The 24,228-nt window shown below is 42.2% G+C and overlaps 1 protein-coding gene across 1 annotated transcript in view; it reads left to right on the top strand.

Annotated features, from left to right (window-relative positions):
* The window catches only part of usp43a (ubiquitin specific peptidase 43a), a 132,549-nt gene that overhangs the window by 19,650 nt on the left and 88,671 nt on the right, over window positions 1-24,228 (top strand). Inside the window, exon 3 of the mRNA XM_030417296.1 lies at window positions 20,605-20,708. Within this exon, the coding sequence (XP_030273156.1) occupies window positions 20,605-20,708 (104 nt within the window). The remainder of the gene's footprint in view (window positions 1-20,604; window positions 20,709-24,228) is intronic.

Here is a 24,228-nt window from a genome sequence, read left to right as displayed (position 1 = left end):
GCTGACAGGTCCTTGATCTGATGTCTCCCATTTTCTGTGTCAGTCATCAGGACAGTAGGCTAATGCTCTGATTTCACATCCACCTCAGGAGTTTCAGTCGGAAACATCATTTTTTTGTGTCTGTGAAAATAAAGTTTAGAATGTAGTGTGTGCTTCTGCATCTCCTCGTGTGAAAAGATTTGTTGACAGGTTGTCCTTTACAGTGAGTAGAACTATGAGAAATTGTTGAGGCCGAAAACCCTCTTAAATAACTGTAAAATTGCTTCAAGTGAGTAACTGCTGTTGCAGAATGACCATAACACACTGTGGTAAAGATAAAATGCAACTGTTCTATTAATGTTTTAGGTTTGATAAGTAATTCAAGTTATTTTTTCCCCAGAGAGTAAAGCTGTTTGGAGATTCAAGCCGTTGTTAATATTTTACACGTAACTCAGAGCACTTATCAGACTTAAAAAACAGCTCAGAACTCACTCAGAACTTGAAAGCAAACTTCATTTTATGGATGCTACAGATTAAATTATTAGTAATATCTATATTTAACTGCTCACTCACTGATGCTAGGATCAGACTACACAATATTTTTTTGACTTTTCTAGTGGTGTCACGTTTGGACATTATGATCATAGATTCATAAATACTTGCTGTGACCAGTCACAGCTTGCCTTCTTGTTTGACTTCTCTTATGACTATTATGATGACCGAATTCATGATGATGGGTTCATGTGCGTCATGTCGGAAGTTGCTTTGCATTTGAGTGACAGGGAAAAGCAAGGAAACCAAGCAATTAGCTTGGTTGCTCGCGGGATAATAAGTTCATAGAAATGACCTTTTTAAACCATTGACTCCTGTCTCATAACTGTAAGCAGTTGAATAAAAGTAAATGGTGTTATACAACTTATAAGCTAAAATGTTTTTCTCTGCTTTGGACTTCTCAGTGATCAGCACTGTTAACAGTGTGAGTTCAAATGTCAAAGTTCACCAAAGTTTAACTCTACAAGAAACAATTGCACTGGAATTAGTGAATGAAGGTGTCTTCTCCTAACGCTCCTGATGCAAGGTTGATAGTTAAATGGTTACAGGAGTACTGAAATGAAATGAAAGGTCATTCTACTTGTGCTTCGCCATGTTAGCAGTTGTGCTCGGAAGTACATGATCTGGCCTACGTACTGCAGGACAGTGTCGCGGATCACCTCAATGGAGAACAGTCTGTTATCTGTCGAAAACATTGTGAGACTTTCCAGGTGATGGATAAAAACGAGCAAATTGTTGAGACTGCACACTTTCACGCCTGGCACCCAATGTCTGTAAAGTCCGGCCACCACCAGACTGTTATCACGTGTCCTGTCCTGGCGTTCACCTACATATTTGATGTTTGGCTGCATCAAAGAAATACTGATGGAGGGAAAGTGTGACCACTAGACAACATTTCCGTCCCTCCCCCAGGTCTTTGACTCACGCCCAGGTGATGCTGCTCTGTTGTGAAGCCTTCAGTCACTACCCGGTCACCCACACCCTTCACTGCTCAGCTCCCGCCTCTCCTCCGGCTCTCTCCTCACACAGCTTACATCAAAGAATCGTAACCCCTACCGCTGCCACCACCCCGCGCCCGGTCGGCAGCCCGATTTTAACTACAAGTGACATTTCTGAGATGCCACAAATTCCTCCTGACATAGAGGCAGAGCGATAGGGTTACTGTTGCAGAAATGGGCAGAAAATGTTTGATGTCGGAAAAAAAAGAGACCTTGCAGCATGTTGTCGCTGTAATGGTGCCTCACAACACCAACGCTTCTTTCAGCACTTATTACACCGCTAACACGTGTAAGTAAGCTGTACAACGTCAATTTCAGAAGTGATTCTGAGAGTTTCTATATTTTATCAGTGTGAAACAGTCTGGACAGAGTGGACGGGGTCAGCTAATCCCCTCTGTGCTACCCTACCCTGCTAATAGGATTTAAAGGGGGGTGGTAGGGGGGGACTTTTGATAGAAACCTTTTTGAAATATTTCTCAACATATATTTCTGCCATCTCTTTCTTTCCACGGCTTCATCCATAATTCACTTAGGCCGCTCAAGTGTCTTTTTTAAGCCCTATTCCTGACGTAATGCCTCGATCTATCAGCCGGTGAGGGTTGAATGACTGAGTAGGCCTTCTCATCCCCTTGTCGCTCCCCTTCTCCGGCAACTCCGTCAGACATGAGACTTCGGTTTCTTCTTTGGGGGTTGTTCTGCTGATTTATGTATTGCCATGAAACAATGTTGTTGACTTTGCATTTTTCTTTGCCCCGTGAATGAAGTTGCTCAGCTCCGACAGCTCTTTGGTATTCCTTTGTGTCACCTCTGAATGGATGCCATCTACACGCTTGCCTATATGTTGGGCGCTTGTGACAAAAGCTCCCGCTCGCTTGCAAACTTGGAAATTCAGACGCCGCTGCCACATTGATTTACATCCAAACTCCTCTCTGACACATTGTCTTTCCTCAGCAGAAAATAAACTGAAGCAGTTCAAAGAAAGAGACAAAGGTAAGACATTAAAGTGTACCAGAGATTAAGAGGAAGGGAGAAGGACGGATGGCTGTCTTTCAGTTTGCTCGTGGACAAAAGGCTCACTACAGTACACAGAGGGAGAAACGCTGATGTTTTCCTGTTTTTCATTGTGTCTCAATTTAGAAACATTGGTTACAGTACAATATGAGAGCAGGGAGGGGGGACCAGAAAGGAAGCAAGGAAGGAAGAATGGCCAGGGGATATTACTAAGTTCATTTTTTGGGTAGTAATGGTGGGAGTGTTCTCTGTGAGGGGTTGTTCAGAGATGAGAAGACAGATCCTGCGGAGACAGAAAAGCCAGAGAAGTCTGTATTTGAGTTTTTCTGAGAGCTCTTTGTGTGTCACCAATCACACTTCCGAAATGGGTGTTTTCTGAAGTGTCAGGGAGCCACAATTGTAACTCGGCATTTCTTCTGTTTCTCACAGCCATACTACAGCGCAAGATCAGTGTTTGCGGGAGATACACGCCTGGAAACATTCAGAATCAATTACAGCCCTGTCAAGAAAGTTTTGACTGATCACCTTATTGACTACTACATGAGAACTCTAGTAATGTAGCCTTGCATTCCTCTACATGGATTAAGTGAGCAATTTCAGTGTCCCACCATCTAGCGATGCTCGTGTGGTGGCAAGCTGCAGTGAGTCTGCCAGTGGCAGCAGCGTGGATAGTTGGATTGACAACGTCCAGTTACAGATCAAGGTATTTTACAGGGATGACAATGTGAGTGTTATTCAGATTTTACATTATACATTGGTTACGACAATAGCCTGACTAGCTGGACCAGTTACATTAGTATTTTTTTCCAAAGTTGAAATTAGCTGCTACCCTTGGAGCAGCTGAGAACTGTACAGGTTCTTTAATGTGTCTTAGACAACATTGTCAAAATTACCTTTACATAGAAAGTAAAGGTAAAAAGTAGAAGATTGTTCATTACTAAAGAGCTTGCTTTGAAACCTGCGGATATAATAGGGGAATGCCACTGCAGTATGGCAACCTGTGTATTGCAGATTTATGTTATAAAATTTACCATGGAGAGTCTTAAAAAAAAAACAAATTGAAAAGAATCGATGCAGCAGACCCAGAAATATCGTCTTTCTTTTAATTCAATCCACTTTTTGTTCTGGTGTGGTCAGAGATTTAGGCTTGTTTTAGCCCGAGGCTGTGAACCTCCAGTGACTTCATTTAAGGAAATTTTACACAGCTCCCTCTGTAGTCCCAAAAAACTTTTTTTCTAAAACTTTTGTAAAAAATTTGGTGGATATGCAGAACTACACCCAACACCAGTAAACAGAGTTTGAAGTGTAAAATCGGTTACGTTTTTAACAAATCAGCAACTAGGCGAAAACTACCAGCAACTGTTGTAGATTCAAACTAAGCTAGTGTGTGCAGCTGCCTTAAATCTATCAGAAACAGGTCTTGGTGTAAAGTTCCATGATAAAAAACTTAGAAGCAAACCGCAATGATATTCCAGTAAATGGTATGCTTATCCAGTCATGACAGACCTGTCAATCATTTAATTCATTAGCCTCTCGAAATGACATTTACTTAACGCTTATTAATCCACAGTCTTTCCAACCTACATCAATTTATACAAAAGTGGTGAGATGTTGTTTTCAGGCTATTCTACCAGATGAATCTCAGCCTCCTTCTTCATGAGACCAGTCTGATTCTGACTGTTAAAGCAATTTCATTAAACCACAACACACCTGAAAAAAACGACTCTCTAGTAAGTGTTGTATTGACCTTAATGTGAACGACTGCAAAAAATTTGGATAGACCTGTTTGGCCCACAGTAGAGCTCAGAAATGATGCATGACTGTGCGGAGAAGTAACGCTGAGTGATCTGCAGGGACCCTCCACCCAACTGTAGAGTGGCCCTGCCGGGAAGTGCTGTGACTGAAATGCCATGCTGCAGGAGGTTATGAAAAATTAAACACGTCCTCTCCGGGGGGGTAAAACAGTTTTACGCAGAGGAGATCCATAAGTGGCAGCAACATTAGCCCGGCGATTGATTCACGCTCAGGAGATGGCAGCGGGCACATCCTCCCGATCGCCTCCTGCCCTCTGCGCTTCCTCCTCGTCCTCCTGCCGTCCTTTCTATGTGAGTGTGTGTGTGCGTGTGTGTATGTGTGTGTGTATGTTTGTGTGTGTGTGCGCACGTTGTCATGTGTGACAGCAGACGGGAGAGTTTTTGGGATGAGCTTTTAAAACTCTCTCTTGCATGTTTGACAAGAGCAGACAGAGATGCCCTCGCTTGCTCTCTCTTTTCTCGCTCATTTCTTTTTTTCTTAGCTCCCCATCTTACCGAGCAGTGCTCCCCCTTTTAGATCAGAAATGTGTGTTTTTTTTCTCTTCATTTCTCTGTACTTAGCTCCAGTGCCAGTCCACGCACACACACACACACACACACACACACACACATACGTGCGCACACAAACACTCACAAGCAAGCAGCCGAAGTACAGTAACTCAAGGTGGGCATCACAGACGCCGCCACCAACATGCAGGTGGAGATTCAATGCAAAAGGCTTTTAATGGATCGTACTACGTGAATTAAATATTCATGACATTTTCAAAGAAACATTTAATTAAATACATTAATGTTTCAAAGGATGTCCTTCCTTAAATAGTTCAAGAACATCTGAAAGATAAACTTCTGTCTATACCAAGAGAGAAAGAGAGAGAGAGAGAGAGAGAAGGGGGGATGAAAGTGAAAGTTAGACTGAGAGGAAAGTGGAGAAAGAGTGGAGGGGAGTTTTCAGAGAGGGTCCTCTAATGAAGATTAGGGTGAACCGAGGACTATGGGAAGTTAATGGAAGTCAGACGTGTACTATAAATGCTGCAGAACTCGGCTCTCACATTCTGAGCATAAAAGAGCAGCCTTTTCAGAGAGAGGTCTGCACAAATGTTCAATTTAATGTCTCGTACTGAAAGAGGTGAACGGGAAATTCTAGGTCTCACGGATTAAAAAGTGCTTTTTTGATAGTACTTGTGTCAAGAATTCACCCGCCGTTTCTTGGAATCACACATGCTAATAATACTGTTTAATTATAACATTTTGGTTATTGGCTAAAAGAAATACGAACAAGACAGTTTTGTTCCCCCCTATACCAGAATGATAACGGTGGAGCCTGTGTGAAAATCTACACTACGCATGATATACTATACACTACACGTGATGAGTAAAATTTCACCTGTCCCAGTTTTGGTGCCCCACATTACTTCCTGAAAAGCATCTATGCATTGTTATAATCCCTGTTGGTGGTTGAATTCACACAACAGGTGGTATGAAAAGGCGCTGAGGATTGGATGAATGATGGGAAATGATCTCAGTGGATTCAGGTATGAGATCTGACATGTGGCTTTTGCACTATTTAAAGTGAAAATGAAAATAAAGACACGCCTGGTGGCTATTAGTCACTTACATTGCCACCTCCTAGGAATTCTGACAGACAGTTGAGGAAATAACCAATCTGCCATAAATCCCCAGAGGGGTTTTTCACACTTATTATAATCAGTGTGATCTGCGTTTAGAACTGGTCCTGCAAGTGAAAGCTGTGAGTAGATGTGTACATGCTTTTTGTTGGTCTTGTTCAAGTAAACAGAGTCCTTCCTGCAGGTGCATTGTTCAGTGTGGCTTCCGACACACCCTGTAGAAGCTTTTTTTCTTATATGGTCGTGTGTTCCTGGGGCCCGCGGGCCTGGAGAACACTTGCGATGCGGTCTGACCTGTTCCTGTCACCTGTTCTCCATTGTTCATCACTGAATGGTCTGTCCTGAAATGAAACTATTTTTATCTCACTCAAGACATTTAGTTTCGTATGTAGCCACACAATTCACTGAACAATGATTAAAAATAAAAATGTGTAAAAGGTTGGTATAAGAGGAAAAGACAGCGTTGTGTTTTGTTTGCATTTTGATTTGAGTGTTAGATTAATCAGTTTGTTATTTGCAGTGTGACACTTTAGATTGTGGTTGACTGTGCGTGGGCGGTTTTAGTGAAGCTTAAGTGTTAATATGCCAGTGTGGCAGATTTCGCAGAAGAAGATAAAGGGTTTAAAAAATGAAAAAGACCTTGTGCGGCTCAAGCAGAAGCCCATTAACAGTAAAGCAGCATTATTACTTACTCAAATGTTGCATGCAGGGCAACGTTGTTTTGTAACGTTGCCCTGCATGCAACATTTGAGTAAGTAATAATGCTGCTCTTTTATGCACAATTCACAGTATTTCACGGTGGTAATTTCAAGACAAAATGTGCTTTTTATTGGAGGGACCAGCTAAAGCTTTAAAGCTCCACTGTGTAGGATTTAGAAGCAAGGTTGCAGATTGCAAACAACATCACCCTTCCCTACGGTGGCTGCTAAAAAGGCAAAAAAAAAAAATATTCTTAAACCCTAATGAAAATAAACCATGTCTCAATTCTGCCCCTAAATCTACCTTAAGACTGGACCTTTAAGTGATAATTGAAGTGTTTAGGTATTTGATTACAAACAGACAGTATTGATATTAAGCAGCAAGATATTCAAAGGTCCATGGTAAATATGCATACTTATATCAAAAATGATACTTCAACAGCCACAGCGGTACAACCAGATCATTACAGTGTCCCAGTGATGCAACATGTAAAAAAAAAGGTCCGGATAACCTCTTAAAGGTCTCACCTCCATCATTGATATGATTTCTAACTAAGATTCCATCCATTTTTTAAATCAGGAAGGGATGTACTTTTCCAAAATCTGAGGATCAGTCAGGCAAAGTCATATTTTGATACATTTGGCAATTCTGTTTGGTCCCCCAGCGTAGTCCCTTGGATTTAGGTACAAAATGGGTAAACAAGTTAACATCCCCAGATTGAATGTGAAAGTGCTCCTGTTTCTGACTGGCATTTCCAACATAAATTATTGGCCGACAAGCCCATCCTGTGGAGCTTAGGCGAAATAAAACTTATGATGACTGATTAAATTATGCCTCCATATATATGGTAATATATAGGGAGGCAATATATCAGGTCATCAATCAGTAATGGTCTTGATGACCTGATTCCTCCTCCAAAGTGTATCGTAAAAAGGCCGAATTTTTGGTCATTCTCTCTATTATAACATCTCACAAGGAGTTTATGAGGACACTAACCAGTCTTACCAGTAATCACATTTCAGTCTTTCGGTTTGACATCGCTTCCTGTCTTTTCAAGAATGCCAGATCATCGACACTGCTCGTCTTCCTGTTTGGATCACAGGCTCTGGCCCTGGCACATCTCAAACCTCAACTCTAGGACCCATCCACTTTAGACGCTAATTGATTCTCTTCCGTTCATTGTGATTAGTCGTGTCACTTAGTTTTTTTTTATCAAAGTCAATATTTGCTTGTGAATAAATACTTTCAGTGTGCAGATGAGGGACACAGAGGGAGAGAGAGAGAGAGAGATGACTCTCTCTCTCTCTCTCTCTCTCTCTCTCTGCCAAGCCAGATTTGGCTGTCAGAGGTCTGCCAGGGGCTCTTGTCTGAGGCTGCTTAGTTTCTGCTCTGCCTTTGTTTTGGCCCGGCTGGCATCTCCATAGTAACAGCCAGAGAGCGGCGGGTCTGGCTGCACTCGGCACCGCATGAAATGGAGTGGGTACATGCTGTGCTCTTCAGATAGGGACAGGCCTAAGATCAGTGAAAGGTACAGTGAAGTTATTTCTCTTAGGTCAACTAGTGCAGGAAAGAAATAGCGGTGAATAAAATGTGATGGTTTTGTCAAAAGGAAGCACAGGCGAGAGTCTTTTATGGTTAGGGAAAATGATAGTGGAGACAGGGTTGTGATGACTGTGAGAGTGTAGAGGAAAGCAGAGGATGAGAGGTCGGGGGGGGGGGGGGTTAAAAATGCCTGTGGTTTCCAACGTTATCTCCCAGACTGCCTTGTTACCGTAAGCCAGCTTTGAATAGGCCGAATTAGCGGCGGCCGTCCGGAGCTGAAAGAATAGGGGTGAGTCAGCCGCTTTTACTGCACGGACAGCGATTCTTTCATTCCTCCCCTTCTCTGGACAAACTGTGTGCCCCTCTGAGTCGGTCTGTATGGGGCTGTGTCTCACCGTCTCGAACCCTGTCTCTCTTTTCTTCCGCACTCTTGTTGCCGTTCCTCCATTGTAAAAAGGTTTGAACCAAGATATAGAGAGCCACACTGCTGCCTGACTTGTTCGGTGCGAGACCTTCAAATGTATTTCAATTGATTGTGTGGAAGTTCTATGGACTAGAGAACAACCAGAGGAAGGTCAATCATGACATTAAATGCTCATATCATCCCACTCTTAGAGCCTGACAAGACAGAATGTTGTAAAATGTGCCACCATGCAGAGGATGAACCCCTTGAGATGTAGCAAAGCAACAACAACCTTTCCTCTGGTGCCCTCGTCAGGCCAAACCTTATATTTCATGTCCATTAGCATACCCGAGTACAACCGCGTGTTTTAGTGTTGTTAACTTATTTAATTAACACGGGTGGCTGCACATGTTTTCTTAGCATCCTTCCCGTCTCACTGCAGTCTTTGAATTCTCTTCTGATCCCTGTGCTCTACAATGTTTCCTCCTCGATTCTCACATTTCTGTTGTCGTTATTGATCCATGCTTCGTTCATGTCTCCAGTCTCTTCTCGTTGACCTCGTTCAACCCCTGCTGTCCTGCCTCCACACACTGCTTACAGTATTTGAGAAAAAGATGATAGGCTTTTATCACAGCTTGATTTCCCTTTAGAAGCTGTTTAATTAGAAAGCGAGCTGAAATGAACAAATCTCCAGTCCTCAGACGCTGTTGACAAACTCTCAGGTGTGCTCGCTTCTAGTAGAACCTGTCCCGTACAGATATGACTGGTGTTCAGATGCTCTGGTGGGAGGGCTCGTGGATCTGGCTGCCTTCCTCAAGCAGCCAACAGCTATGTCAACATTGGCTCGCCTAATTCGCACGCTCAGTGGGAGACGTCATCTCTTCCTGCAGGAGGCCAAAAACATCAAGCTGATACCAGCAGCGTAAAGTGTGGGCTACTTCAGCACAAAACACACTCGATACACAAACAGACACCAAAGGACAAACAAGCTTAATAAGACAGGCAGAGCTGAGAAAAGAGGCTTTTTGCACAGTCCTGTTAGTTAATTATGCAATTATTCAAATGGGTTCGTGGCTGTTTATTTGAAATGAACATTTCATTTTAATGCTGCTGGGTGACATTGTGATGTCATAGATCATTCACAAGCCGGCCTTTTTCCCTCATGCTCAGGTTGAGAGGCTTAAATGCTGGGATATTGTAATGCTGCTGCATTCCAGGTCTATCTTGTATAAAGATGGTGATCTGACAAATCGTTGTCATTTTAAAGCTTCCTAATTAATCGGCAACTGAAAAGATGATAGAGGGACATTAACATTGAGCAAATTCCTAGCTAACATTACCATTTAATTACATACTGCGTGCGTCACTTCCTGCCTGGTTGAGACAAATGTGCCCAAAATGTGTGTTGATATTTCTGGATTATTTTTATGCCTTTCTAAGTCGAATCACATCAAACCAGTATTATATCTAACAGTGACATTAGCTGGAATGTGGCTGAATACTAATGTTAGCTGTTGTCTAGCTAATTAGTCTGAAGTATGGCCCGGTGGAAATTTAACCTGGAAGTAGAACGCACTATAATCCAGCAGTGCTAATGTCAGCTAGGTTATGTTGCTTTACTTTGAAATTGAGCCTTTTCAGGTCCTGATCACCCCGGGACACAGCAAAATAATGTTATCCCTGCAATTTATGACTCCCATCCTGAATGTGGCATCAAAAGAAAATGGCCGAACTGTGAATATGGTTTGTTCAAATCAGTCTGGAATGACCAGCTTTGTCATACAGCAGGAATCTTGAGATGAAACTGTTAAAACCGATGAACTCTCTTAAACCCTAATGACACGTGACTAGCATTACCTAGTTAGTTAGTCAGTATCACTTAAATTACCTCTAGTAATTTGTAATTATTGCGGAGGACTTCTGTGATTTTAATCCCGTCTGAGTCTGCCATGTCTGCAATTTGTAAAGTAAATTCTCAGATGCATATTATCAACCAGCCTCTGCCTGTGGGTATTGTCATGCTAAACCAAGTTGGTTTGGAAGAGACAGAAATGTGTCCCCATAGGTGCTGCATCCTCCGAACTACACACAGTCACTGCTGCGCTCAGGACTCCCAGGTTTTATCATCATAACTTCTCCAGACTATATGTAATTTCAACCAGGGGTATGGCTGCGTGAGATTACATCTGGTAGCATCACGTCTGGTAGCTCTGGCAGAATTTGGCCCTGCAGGATCCACAATGTTTTTGCCTCACTGTGCTTAAAAACGCAGTTTGTGTGAAAAACCATGGCAACATCTCAAAATTCATTCCCCACCCCTTCAAGTTTCTTTCATGCTCTGCCGTCACAGTTTCGCTTTGTTTCGTGACCACAAGCCGAAAAACCATTTAATCTGAGTTTCTTTTAAAACAAGAAAAAAGACACAATTCAGAGCCTGCCTGAATCCACATCTGGAGCTGCATGCCTGTGTTTGTGTGTATGAGAGAGCAAGTGAAAGAGAAAGGGAGCAGTAGTGTGCAGGTACGTGTGAGTTAATGTTAGTGTGTGCGTGTCTGTGTGGATGCTGCTGTCTGTGTGTGTAGGTGATGACTCAGAGCAGTTGCTGGCAGCGGAGGTGGACGTGTTAAGCCCCTTGAGTCAGCCAGTTGATTAGAAATGTGCTTTGAGACGATAACTGAATCAGCGTCTTTCCTCTGCTGCCATTTATATTTGCCACATTATTTTTAGATTCAATAAAATATATATATATTTTTTCTCCCCGACTATGGCTCAGGTCACTCAGCACACTGACACAGTAGCATTATTAAAAAAATATATATCTTGCAGAAGTGCCTTTGGGTCACTCCAGCTGCAGTTTAGAAGCTGCTGCTCTCCAGATGCCAGCCGACGTTAACTACGTGAAATTTGTTCAGCGTTAAAAAAATTGTTAATTCGTCAGACACCAAGAGTGAAAACGACAATGCCATTTAGCTGCTTCGGTTTCAGAGGAGGCCTACAAAGTCTCTCTCTGGAGTTATGAAACCTTTACCTGCTGTCATCTTGAAAGGTGACTGTAATATCTTTGTAGTTTCCTTCGTCTCAGAAAAAGGAGGCTTCAGTTAGCTTGGATTCGTGGTGGTTATGATGATTCCAGAAGCGATCAGCCCAACAACACGATGGACCTCTGTACCGTGCGATTCAGCAATCCACTTTGGCATTAAAAGGACCAACATGTAAAGTAAGAGACTGTGCTGTCTATGGGGTAGAAATATGCAAATACTTAAAATTGGTTCCACAAGAAAGAAAACAAGCTGAGGTATTCCTTTTTCGCTCGCACCTACTACAGCCAGAATGTTCTGCGCCGCACTGGACCAGCAAACACTCTCTCTGATGGGTGACATACTGTGAGTTGAGCTGGAATCAGTACGGCAGCCAGCTGGTACCAAGCAATATTCTCTTGCACCTGAGCAGTACACTAAAATATGGTTTTGAAAACCCAGCGCAGACAGTTTGATCATAAATTTGGGAGCCCCTAACTCGATCCAAGGCAGAGAAGGACGACTCTTTCTCTTGATCCGACTATACTCTATACTAATCTGCAGCAGATTTTTGGCGGCAAAACAGTGGGGGGCACCGGGTGGAGGCAAAACTGGAGAGAAGTTTGTCGTTGTTCATTTGCATATATTGTGGTGATACAAAGCTGGTTGAAAGTTAGCAAAGTTGCTGAATTATAGTCAACTTTCGAGCCTCCAGTTTTTGCCATTTTACAGTCATTCAGTTCCATCAAGATCATTTTGTCTCCAGACCGACGACTAATAATCTCAATCACAGTGATTTATTTTGGAGCAGAAACAAACCGGTGTGCCATGGTTGGAACCCGCAGCCTTTAGGACATTAGTCAGTCTCTCTACCTCGAGGCCAGCCTGCCTTCCTGCTGTGTTGTTTTCAGGTTTTGTAGCTATACCAAAGTAGTCCATCCACACGCACAAACACACACCAAACACCCACTCTTGCCCATTATGATAGTGGTTTCAGATTCTTTCGCTTGCTGTTCCCCCCCCCCCCACGCACGCATGCACGCACGCACGCACGCACGCACTCACACATATACACACACCTCTGAATCCTCAACAACACACAGCATGCCAAACTCCCACTCACTCCCCACCAAGCTGTGGAGGAGCGCCTCAGAAACGTCTCACATGAATGCGTGCCACGGGGAATCAGCAGCCCTTTGATAACAACATATGTTTTCATGTTGGGAGTGGAGTGTGAAGATCTCCGGAGGGAAGCTGTGCGTCTGCCAGAGGCGCAGGGCCAGAGAGATTTACAGTGGCTGCACTGGAGAAATGTTTCACTGATCACGCAGAATGGAGTCCCAAACTGAGGTGAGGACTCGGAGGAGAGAAGTCTTGGAGCAGGAGGGGAAAGCTCTCTGGTCACAGTGAAGATGAGTGTCTGTCTGTCTTATGTCAACCACATATCCAGCGCCTCCATGCTGGTGGACACATACTTGGTGACTGAGCGCACCAATGGGATTTGTTAAGGATTTGACCCCGTCAATACATATTTTTCACAAAGGAGATGCCAGACTTATAGCCCTTGAGGGTAGCAACCTTTCAAAAGAGGGACACACTCCTTTTTTTTTTTCCTACGTCTCTGTGTAGCTGTAGTTGCAGAAGGTCTTCACAAAGGCAGCTATCTTGTCTCACACTGTGCTGTAGAGGAGCCCTGATGGGATTAAAATAGCATACTTGGTGTATATGTCTCAAGTGTGTAATTCTCTCTGAAGTATTTCCTGTAGGCTCGTATTTGCACGGAGATTGCGTTGCTCACATTTTATGACGGCCTCTTGGTGAATATACCAAAAACCTGCATGGTGCGGTGTCCTGCAGAGACGGGGAGGAGGGATGAGAGGACAGCAGCGCAGGAAAGCTGTGCAGTGGGTGGGCAGATGCAGCTATGCAGGATCTCGAGACAATCAGAGACGCAATCTGCTCTTGTTTTTAGCTTAGCTGTGTACATAAAGTGCTGACCACAGACGCGCACACGCACACACACACACACACACATGCACGCACGCACACACGCACGCACACACACACCAGTACTTGCCAGCAAGTACATTTTACTTTAGTGCTGCTGTTAAAGGATATTACAGGAGACATATTATGCAAATTTTAGGTTCCTAATTTTATTTTGGGCTGCGACTAGAATAGGTTTACATGCTTTGTTGCTCAAAGAACACATTAGTCTTCTCATATTGTCCATTGCTGCATCACTCTACCCCCCCTCTGTCTGAAACACTCCCCCCAAATACCCACTTGGCTCTGAATGGTCAGCTCACACATGCCTGAGCCAACACCGCTAACAACAACAGGGCAGATTTTTACGTGCCAAACTAGTCGCAAGGCATGAAGTACGCAAAAGGCGCGTGACATGGTGGCGTAGTGTGAAGTCACAAAGTCACAGAAATAAAGGCAGGACTACAGATGAGCCGTTTCTGGAGCAGCGTTCTTGTTGGGAGAGAGGAGCTTCTGTTAGTGCAGACTCTTTAACTTGCAAGAGCTTTAACATGCATAAGAACCTATAAAACACTGAAGGAAAAGAAAACAGCTGACTGACGCATGACTCATCTCTAATTTGGCAATCTAGTGTCTGGGGATCCTTGATGTGTCTGTCTGCCGTGTGCCTGTGTGTGTTTGTGAGTGTGCGTGCGCAGGCCCTGGCGCAATGCTCTCACTGATACACAGTAGTACCCATGAGTCCTTGTGGGTTTGCCGCTCTTGTGATTGCATTGATGTCGAGCTCTGCTGATGGTGGTGATACGTACCCGTTTGACCTCCCATCGCTCCGAGCAGGAGTAAACAGAGAGGGAGAACAAGAGAGTTGGAGGACACAATGTTCTTTTCAAAGTGACCTTAGCTCTCTTTATTTGCCCCAGAAACACCCAGAAAACTTGTTCAGTATGCCAGGAAAGGCTTTGCCGGCAGATGTAGTTTATTAGAGAGCACCTGTGTAATAATAGAAACAGGCTCTGCGTATCAAAGTTGCAATCAAATAATCACCAAAAGATGTATTTCTTATTCTCAAAGGCATGTGTGTCCAATTCCCTGAACCCATTGCTAAAAGTCCTCCGGGCTTTTGGCTCATACGCTGTGTTAGATCAGCTCTTTGTGCTATATTCGACTGACACCTAGCTGTTTGGACGGAAATAAATAAAACTGAATCTAAATACAAAAGCATGAGTAAAATAGAGCTATCCCTCACTTCAAGAAAAAGCAGAAAAAGAGGCTTCGGAGACCGTGAATATTTCCTCAGTTGTCCCTGTACCTGCTCACTGTTGTACTATCCTTTTCTGAAGGCAGCTGAGACTACTGTGTTTAGTCTAGAGAACAAGGCAAATACAGCTATTTTAGCCGAAGCATGCAGAGCTCTAAAACCAAGTCCGATATGTAAATGTGCTGCCAGGGGCGTGTGGACGCCACCAGTAATTTTGTCCCCGAGCAGCAGGAGGCCGTTGAATGTGGCCTGGATCTGTGAGAAATCAGAGTTTTTTGGATTGCACCCAGTGTGACAATTGAACAGCTTAGTGCTTCTGAATATTAGTATTCACTTGTTATGGCTGCGGCCGGCCCCCGCATCTATTTTTGGCAGGCGATAGCATAGCTGGAACGAGGCTGTGGTCGTATTCTTTATTCCCTGGGTGCTAAATAAAGACAGTATACCCAGTGCTATGTCTGTCTCTCCCTGAGTTTAAACTATGTGTGTCTACAGTAAACACAGTATGCTTCTTTACATATGCAATACGGTATGTGTGGGTGTTAGACAAACACACAGTGCAGTTTCGGTCTTCCTCTCACCGTCAATCCTCTTTGTCTTCTTGCTCAATGCAGTCATCTGTTCTCAGGTCTTGCTTATGAGGTTGTTGTGACCTGCCGGTGAAAAGCCCACTGCCTTCATTTTTCAACACTGTGTAGAAAGGCTCTAAATTCTGTCTTACAAATACAGTTTAAGATGTAGATTAAAACAAAAGGAAGGAATTTTTGATTTTTAAACCTGCTGTAGGTTGTCATCACAAAGCTAACTTCCTGTCTGTCAGCAATCCACTCCCTCCTCTCTACTTTACCACAGTCACAAGACTCCCTTTCTTTTTTTTTTTTAAAGCCAGCTCTCTTTGCCTTTGTCCTTTCTTCAAGCATTTTTTCATTGCTTGGCATGTTTGGTAGTACAAGTTATCACCGGCAGCGCGAGAATTAGTGGCTTTTCCTGTCCCGCCATTGCCGGTATAGGTACCACAGCAGGAGGATCCTGCTCTCTCCATGTTCCCCGAGCAGACAGATCCGCCTCCTGATTGGATGAAGTGGGCAGGTATACTAGAAAAAGTATTTTCTCTTTTACTTCATGAGCAGGGAGAGAAGAAACATCAAACATCAAAACACTTATTTTGATAGGAATATACAGGAACATATGTGGATGTTTAGCATGTTTAAAGCAATTGTTTTGTTTATTTTCACACATTCAAGTGGATAAATTCTACACTTTGCGTAGGGAATGATAGTAGGCAGTGCACCCATTACACACACTTAATGTTAAATGCAGTGTGTTAGTTTAGGAATGCACTGAAACAAAGCCCAACATGAACATTAGACGTTGCAGTAAATGCTTCAGACAAACATGAATGGCTCTGGTGATTAGACTCGCTCGTTATTTTTAGGCCATGCTCTGAGTGATGAAAAAGTTCCCTGTTCCCACATGTTGATTGGGGGGAATGAGGCCATGGTTTCCATGGTGATGCTTGTAACCTAGTCTGTCTCTGAGGGTCTGAGGATTGTTCGCTATTGTCCTCCAGAGTAGAGATGGAGAAAAGAGAGCGAAATCAAGAGAAAGGGAGGCAGCCGCAGCTCGGCTTGGGACGTAATACACACATTAAATACAGAACGTTATTGTTTAGATGAAACATTTTTATTGTGTCATTTGACTGCGATATATTCATAAATCTATGCTGAGGAGATGAACGAAATCTCTGTCATTTGTTCCGCGTCTACAGATATGGCTTAAAGGTCAAGCTGTAAAATCAAATATGATTAGTTTAGTTTTAGAATTTGGAATACAAAGTTAACATACAGATAAACAGCGTCAAGTATTCTATATATTAAAAACATCACTAACAGAGATTTCTTAAAACCCAACCCACAATCGTATGCTGTCCATCCAAGGTTGAGAAGTTCTGCATCTCAAGGTTTTCAGATTAACTTTTGAGGTAATTCTCTTTTTCCATTCTGCCACCAGCTCTCTGCACCCCGAGTGAAACCGATGCTCACCAGCACAAAATGGAAATTGAAGTCAAGCTCAAATAGCCCCGGCTGCATCGCTCGGTCCCCAGGTGCAGATGAATCCCTTTTCCAATCTCTATAGCTCACACAGGCCCACTAAACTGTCCATTACATCTAAGTGATAAGCTGGTTAGGGTTTTGCTGTGTGGCAGAGGCACCTCCGTCTATTTGGTTTCCACGTCCCTCTGTTATTTCTCTCCTCAATTCTGCCTAATTCTGCTCTGTGTAAGGCCTTGTTGAGGTGGATAAAGGAGAATTGTTTTTTTTCACATATCAATTGTACAGATGGCCGAGGTCTGAGGATGTGAAAGCACTGCTGTCAGACGCACAGCAGACCAGCTTTTTCTGCTCCTTGTTGTTGTGGCCCTGTTGTTGCTGCACAGCAGACACAGTAACACTAATTAGAAATCATTCAGAAAAAAAAATATTATGCCTGACATTTTGCAATGATTTAAAAGATAATGGGATTTTCTGTTGTGTTGTTGTCAACTTATTAGAGACAAACACAGCAAAAAGGCCAGAAAGTCGGAAAAAATACAAGCTGTCACACCTGCCTTTTTGGCTTTGTGGTGTTACCTCATTTTATGTTCTGGAAAGAGCCATCCTTGGAAAAAGAAGATGCCAAAAAGCAGCTTTTGTTCAAAGTGAATGCAGTAGTAATTGGATTTTGTTTGAACAAAAGCTTTGTGAAAGTTGGTTCGTCATTACTTCCAAAGACACGCTGCGAAACAGGACAGGAAGTCTCATTTTCCTGGAGATGGTGGAGAGACCAGACCTCAGAAATCTCAGTGGACTTTAACTGAATTTGTCAGATACAGTTGAGTTTATCAGAAATCTGTTTCAGGCCATCATTGTGGACTCTTAAACACTTCATTCCCTGCAATGAAGTCCAGAAAATGTTTGTTCATGTGTTCGCTTGCTTGATTGCCTACAGCTGAAGCAAAATCCAACTGAGATCGCCTGAGAAACAGTTTAACTGATGTTTTTACGATGAAACACAACCAAACAAAACACAAAATGAGCCTTTAATGTACTCCTCGTTTTATTATACCACCAAGTATTGGTGTCATGGCTTACTGGGACACTTAATGGAGCCCAGCTGTAGTTACCGAAATTAGTTTCACCTGTGCTTTTCCTGCTATGACAATTCTGCTTTGTTTATTTGTTTATTTTTACATTAACGCCTCTGCATACCCATAGTTGCCCCTCATATTTTCACTCATCCACCTGGTTAGATGGCGGGCTGGGGGTGTGATTCGGCTGAGTAATTGAAAATACCTGAGTAGTTGTAGAGGGCCTTGAAACAATTCTGCATTTGCACCGTTTACAGCCAATGTATCATTGAGACATAAAGGGGCTTTTTGGCTAAATCCTAGTTAAAATTCTTACCCCAAACTTCGTTTTCGAGTCCCCCTCACCCCTCAGAACAAAGTTGTAAGGATGACATCTCCCTCCGTAAAATGCAACGAATTTGAGGGCCTTCATACATCATCAGCTGTGGCCGATGATTTTATGAAAACATATACAGGCAGACATTTTTACTATATGTCGTCGACAGTTGTGGTGATTTGCACCACGGTGCCATTTACAATTTATAGATGGAGATAAGACAGAAGCATCACTCAAGTCATCAACAAAGTCATCAAATAAAAACAGAACTCTGCTTCATTACCTGGCCACTAGTGTTGCTTTTATATTTACAACCTGGGCAGCAAGTGTAGCAACTTCACTGCTGAAATTTCAGGATTCACATGACATTGTCACGGCCTGCTCAAAGCCGTGACAAATGATAGGAGAGGACACAAGAGGTTAAAGCAAGGAAATCATAATTTATTCAAACTAACTCTAACCAACATATCAATGTGAAAACATAGACAATAAGGAACGTGGAGAGCAGAGAACAGGATTCCTCCCTTGTCCTCTCAATTCAATTTTAAATTCAATAGGCTTTATTGGCATGACATTTTACATCCTCTCTCTCCCGGAGCTTAGTGAGGTGTGCTCTTATAGTACTGGCGCCCAATTAACGACGCCCAAACCCCTCCTGCTGGGCACCTGCAACATAAAGAGGACAAGACCACATCCCAACAGCACAAGAGGCATGGCCGTCACAACATCAAAAGAGAGGACTTCATTGTTGAAATAAGTCAAAAAGGGGGAATGGTATGCACAACCCAGCAATGATGATTTAGTGTTAGGGTTCTTTGATTGGGCCTCTGTGAAATGAGTAGTATAAAAAAGCAAGCATTGGTACATGTGGAGTATGTCAGACTTTAATGCCAACAAACAGACCCTAGAAACCCGAGGGAGTCGATTATTGCCAGAATTCTGCCTGGTGATGGTGTTTGGCAAACATCCTGTCACTCTGCAGAGAGGATGCCTGTTACCTGAATCCTGTTCCTATAAATGGAAAATGGTGCTGCTGTGCACTTTTTTCACACACAGATGCTGCAGTATTGTTCCACTGTTGCTTCAGCGCAAAAAGAGTATCTAAAAATGTGCTGTAGTAATAGGCTACATAATACTGTGGGTACATGATCTCTGAGAGGTGATGGATCCACATCACAGACTACGGCCTTACTATCAGGAAACACACTGATGCCCCAGCTTTTTCCTTATCTGATAAAAAGCTTAACATCTTAAATTTCCATATTCATCATTAGTTAACAGAGGTCACCGATCGTACACCCCGATGCACGACTCCACAGCAAAACTCCATTTAGCAGCAGACTAAGACTGGAACTGCTTGCCTGTGTCAAATCAGTCATTACCACCGTTACTATTCAGCAATCTGTTGCTCTGTTTCCTCGAATCATAGTTTTCATCATCACAGTCCATCTTTTATTCATCGCCTTCGTTCTTTAATCCCCATATTTATCTTTGAAGTCTTTTTGCCCCCCTGCTGGGTCCGACTCAGCATGGAGGGTATCACAGCCATTTAGTGTTTTCAGCACACATTACGGTGACGCGGCGGTTGCTTGACATCTCAAACATTTCTGACACAAAATCTGTGTTGACTGTTCCAAACTCTACCATTTAAACTTTTCTCTCCTGTTTCCCCCTTATCCGATTATCGCGCAGCGTACATGCTGTTTGATTTCACCTGTGGAACAGATACTAAACTTGTCATGTGTAAATCTCTCTTCCTCTCACTTTTTCTCAGTCTGTCTTTATCTACATCTGTTTGATCATCTTGCAGTCTGTTGAAGAAATACATTTTAGCGAGCGAAAAAACGCTTAGGTGGTGAGGAAGTTTCCTCGTTGGCTCATGTTAATAAAAGTTTCGCATTATCTGTCCCTGCAGCAAAATAATCTTTTGCCAGTCAGGATACTGATGCCTGATATAAACTTGGGCGAACAGAGTAAACGCAGTTGGGATACAGTGCACTTCATGCACGCAGCCTCAATTTGTAATATAGATGATAACAACTAATTTGAAAAAATAAATTATTTCCTACTGCAGCTTATGAGAAACATGTAGGAAACTATTGTAAAATAAATGTCTTATTCAATATCGTGAAGATGATGTATACTTGTATATGTGCTTGTATTTATGCATCTGTCTGCAAATAATTCTCTTAAGTAATAAAGTGAATATGTACCATGTCGACTTCAGTGAACATTTGTCATCTTTCCGTCTCTCTGTCTGTGTCTGTTTCTCTGCAGGGACCCAGTTCATTGGGGGATCCGTCTAATCCCAGTTCAGCTAGCACACAGCAGCCTCGAGACCGACACAGTTTTGTCCAAGATCATTTCCAGGCTCAGTACAGGTGAGAGGCCCAAACATGAGCAGCATGCGGTGATGATTTAAAAGCTTCTTTTCTAAATTTTACTTCTAACATGGCTGATTGTATTTTGGTTGTCGGAGTAAAATTATTTATTATTTCAGGCGCCTTGAATACAAATTTGTTAAAAAAAGGTCCTTCAGCAAAGATAAATCTATTTATTCTGATCTTAACCTAACACGGCTAATTAATGAGCCCCCTAGAGTCGTCCCCACTTCTCAGTGTTTGCTTGACTGGATACTGTGCTCACTCCCATATAGAATTTGGCTGGTGAGTAGGGAGCAGGTGCTTTGTCAGAAGGCTTCAGAGACCATTCAGTAGTTTACTGTGTGTGGAAGATGAAAATAACACCAATAGTAGGAATAGACCCAGGCAGGTTTATTAATGACTGCCCTTAACTAGGATAGATAAAACATTTATACCAGATGTTTAACTTTTTCTTTATTTTCCAAGGTAATAAACAAGGACAGACAATTATCTCGGATCTGCTCTGAACTAATCTCTACTATTACACAAAGGGTATTTGCATGGGAAAGATTTCATTTTGACCTAACACATCACTATCTTGCGTTAGATAAGCACCACGCCTTTCTCAATAGACATTGTTGTGGTTTAATTCATGTGCTGTTGTGCAAGGGTATAACTCATTTGCTAAGTCTGCAAAAAGGTGTGCCTCAAGGTCCTACTGTAGGACCACTTGTTTTCTGTTTTTATTCATGATGATGTTAGTGTTTTCTCATTGTAATCTTCAATTACAGGTAGATTATACTATTACACGTTGAATCAGAAAAATAACAAATTCAAGAGGCATTGCCATCTGACTTTAGCATTCTACAAATGTCGTAACAATTTCACAGATTATCAAATCGTTCTAAACAAACCTGACTTACTTTTAAACCAAACATTGAGTGTACTGTAAAGACAGTTGATTTAGGCATGGAGTTCTGTACACTTCAAGACACTGCTTTATATTTACTGTCAGACAGAGATTTGCTCCCTAGCTTATGTTAACATTGTTGCATCAAAAACATATCTTTAAATGCATTGGTTTGTACTACCCGTATTGTTTCAATCAATTCTTTGTACCTTGTACTTCAGTTGCTAAAATACTCTGATCAGCTCCTCTTTGTGGTCCCCTTTGTCTCTAAGAAAATTGGAAGCAAAAGCTCTTATGTATAGGGCTTTTTCTATAATAATTACCTGTACATATTTTTTGCTCATCTTAATGTGGCTTATTGAAAAGTGTTTTATTCTTCTTATTCTAAAACAAATTGCACGTGTCTTTAGCAATGCTACCTCCTCTCTAGTTTAATCAATAGTCTATAATCTAGGTTGTAACTGAGTGTTGTGCCTTGTGTATTTGTATTGTTTTGTTTTCTGTTTGTTTTGGGGTCCCCTTAGTTTATCCTGATATGGTAAAATTTTGCAAAAAGAAAACTGACAAACATTTCTGTCAAAGTAAATAACCCAAAGCTCTTAGTAAGAAGTAGGACGATATTTTGGAAACTATCTTTGGTCCCTTATCAATTATGCAGTATGCAGGCTGGATTCCACCGAGCACTATATCGATTGTCCTGAGGTTGTGATGGTATAAACAGACTGAAATGCACATACTTTTTAAAAGAATAGGTATTCAGCACAGGTGAGAGTGTATTTTCTCTCCTACGGATAAGAATCAGTAGCTTGGGAAAGTGGGTCAGACAGACCTGTGAAGGACTCAGGGGATTCGTGTTTAGTACTGGTTTCTGGTTCTCTGTGCTTCCTTCACAGAGGAAAGTCAGAAACTGAGGTTCTCCGGTTTAATAGACCTGCTAATGGAATTGACTCTCGACCTTTCAGTAACCTTGTTGGCACACTTGGCTGCGTACATTTACTTCACATCTTGCCTTCACTTTTCACCTGACTCCCGAGCAATGTGGCCGTGATCTAAGGCAGTAAACAGGGAGAGACTTGCTCCATTTCAGGCTTTTGTGAGTGGTCAGTCTGATGCTTTGAAATTACTAACTTGCAATAAGCCGGAGAGGAAGTAATTTTCCAAACTTCTAAAGAGGCATTTATATAGAAAAAATAAATATATGATATGCAGGCTGAACTGAATTTGACCTTGATGAGAATTGTTTCAGCCCCGTGGAAGATGCACTGTCATCAGCAGTTAGGACAGAACAGTATGTTTCCACATCCAGCAAAAATAACAAGACAGAGTACAGATAAGTTCTTCATTGGAATTAAAAATTTCACCTTGGAGAGGTAACATTTCATCTTTTTGGCAGGGACTTGCTGACCGCTCCTTATGGTGCGATGTAAGAGAACAGACTGCGATCCGACCCAGACAGCAAAGTTTCCCACTTCTACAAAGAAAATAAACAAAGTAGACTGTGGAAGTCTCTCCTTGCAAACTTTTGTGATGAACTCCAGCTCAATGGGTGCTGTCTGTTTGCCCAGACTATCACTATGTGCTGACAGGATGTATGTAACAGCCACTGTGTGATACAGGTTCACAAATGTTTGAATGATGGAGAAAGACTTACAAGTATTGAGGGAGTTCAGTGCATACTGTAGCAGATTAAATGAGGGAAATATTTTGATTCAGTGTATTATATAGTATTAGTGCAGCTCCTAAGTGTTACAGCTTCATATATGTGCATATATAATATGCTACTACTACTACTGTTTCATATATGGTAGTAAACTGAACATTTCCTGGTTTGACTATTTGCTGGATAAAAATAATACATTTTAATTGATTTCCCTGCATTCTGGGAAATTAGTGTTAGAAAATAATTAGAAGTATAACAGTTTTCTTTTCTGTTCATATCTTATAACATGACATGACATTAATATTATTATTATTATTATTTTATTTAGACAGGGCCAATTCACAAAAAAACAATAACAATAAGCTTCCTCCACATGTCACTCACCTACTATATGACAACAGTGTCATGGGTGAAAAACATCCTAAATGTTTGTTGCGTTTGTTTGGTCGACATTATGAAACTTACTGCTGATGAAGAATAGCAAATAATGTTGCTGGTAGAGAGAAAACTGAAAGAAGAGAGAAACAGCCAGGCACTGAGAGTATTCGAATTCACATGAACAGAAAACACTCAAATTAATGATAGCGTGAATCACAAACTGTGGATTCATCTTCTACTAGGATTATTAGGACTGACGTCTCATCCATTCTGCAGCTTTCAGGTGGAACCACTGTTCGTGAAGTGCAATCCGATCAGTTGGGAATGAAGGGAGATGGATGAATTGATCAGTTGTTGACAGCTGATGACAGATATCACAGACTTGGTGACAGATTACCCGAGTGCTCAACTCTGTGGGAAGTTAATGGACTTTTTGTGAGCCAGATTGGACGCCCATTTGACGGTTGGCACTCAACTAAGGTTTGCAGTCAGGCTGTCAGAGAACCTGTTTGCCCTTGGCACCTCTTTGAACACCACATTTGGTGTCAATATTTGTCTCATTTTCTCACTCTACGTCACTTGTCTATTTG

The sequence above is a fragment of the Sparus aurata genome, chromosome 1, assembly GCF_900880675.1.
Source record: "Sparus aurata chromosome 1, fSpaAur1.1, whole genome shotgun sequence".
NCBI classification, from domain to species: domain Eukaryota; kingdom Metazoa; phylum Chordata; class Actinopteri; order Spariformes; family Sparidae; genus Sparus; species Sparus aurata.
The sequence above is the reverse complement of the archived record's forward strand: the minus strand, read 5'-3'. Positions and strand labels throughout refer to the sequence as shown.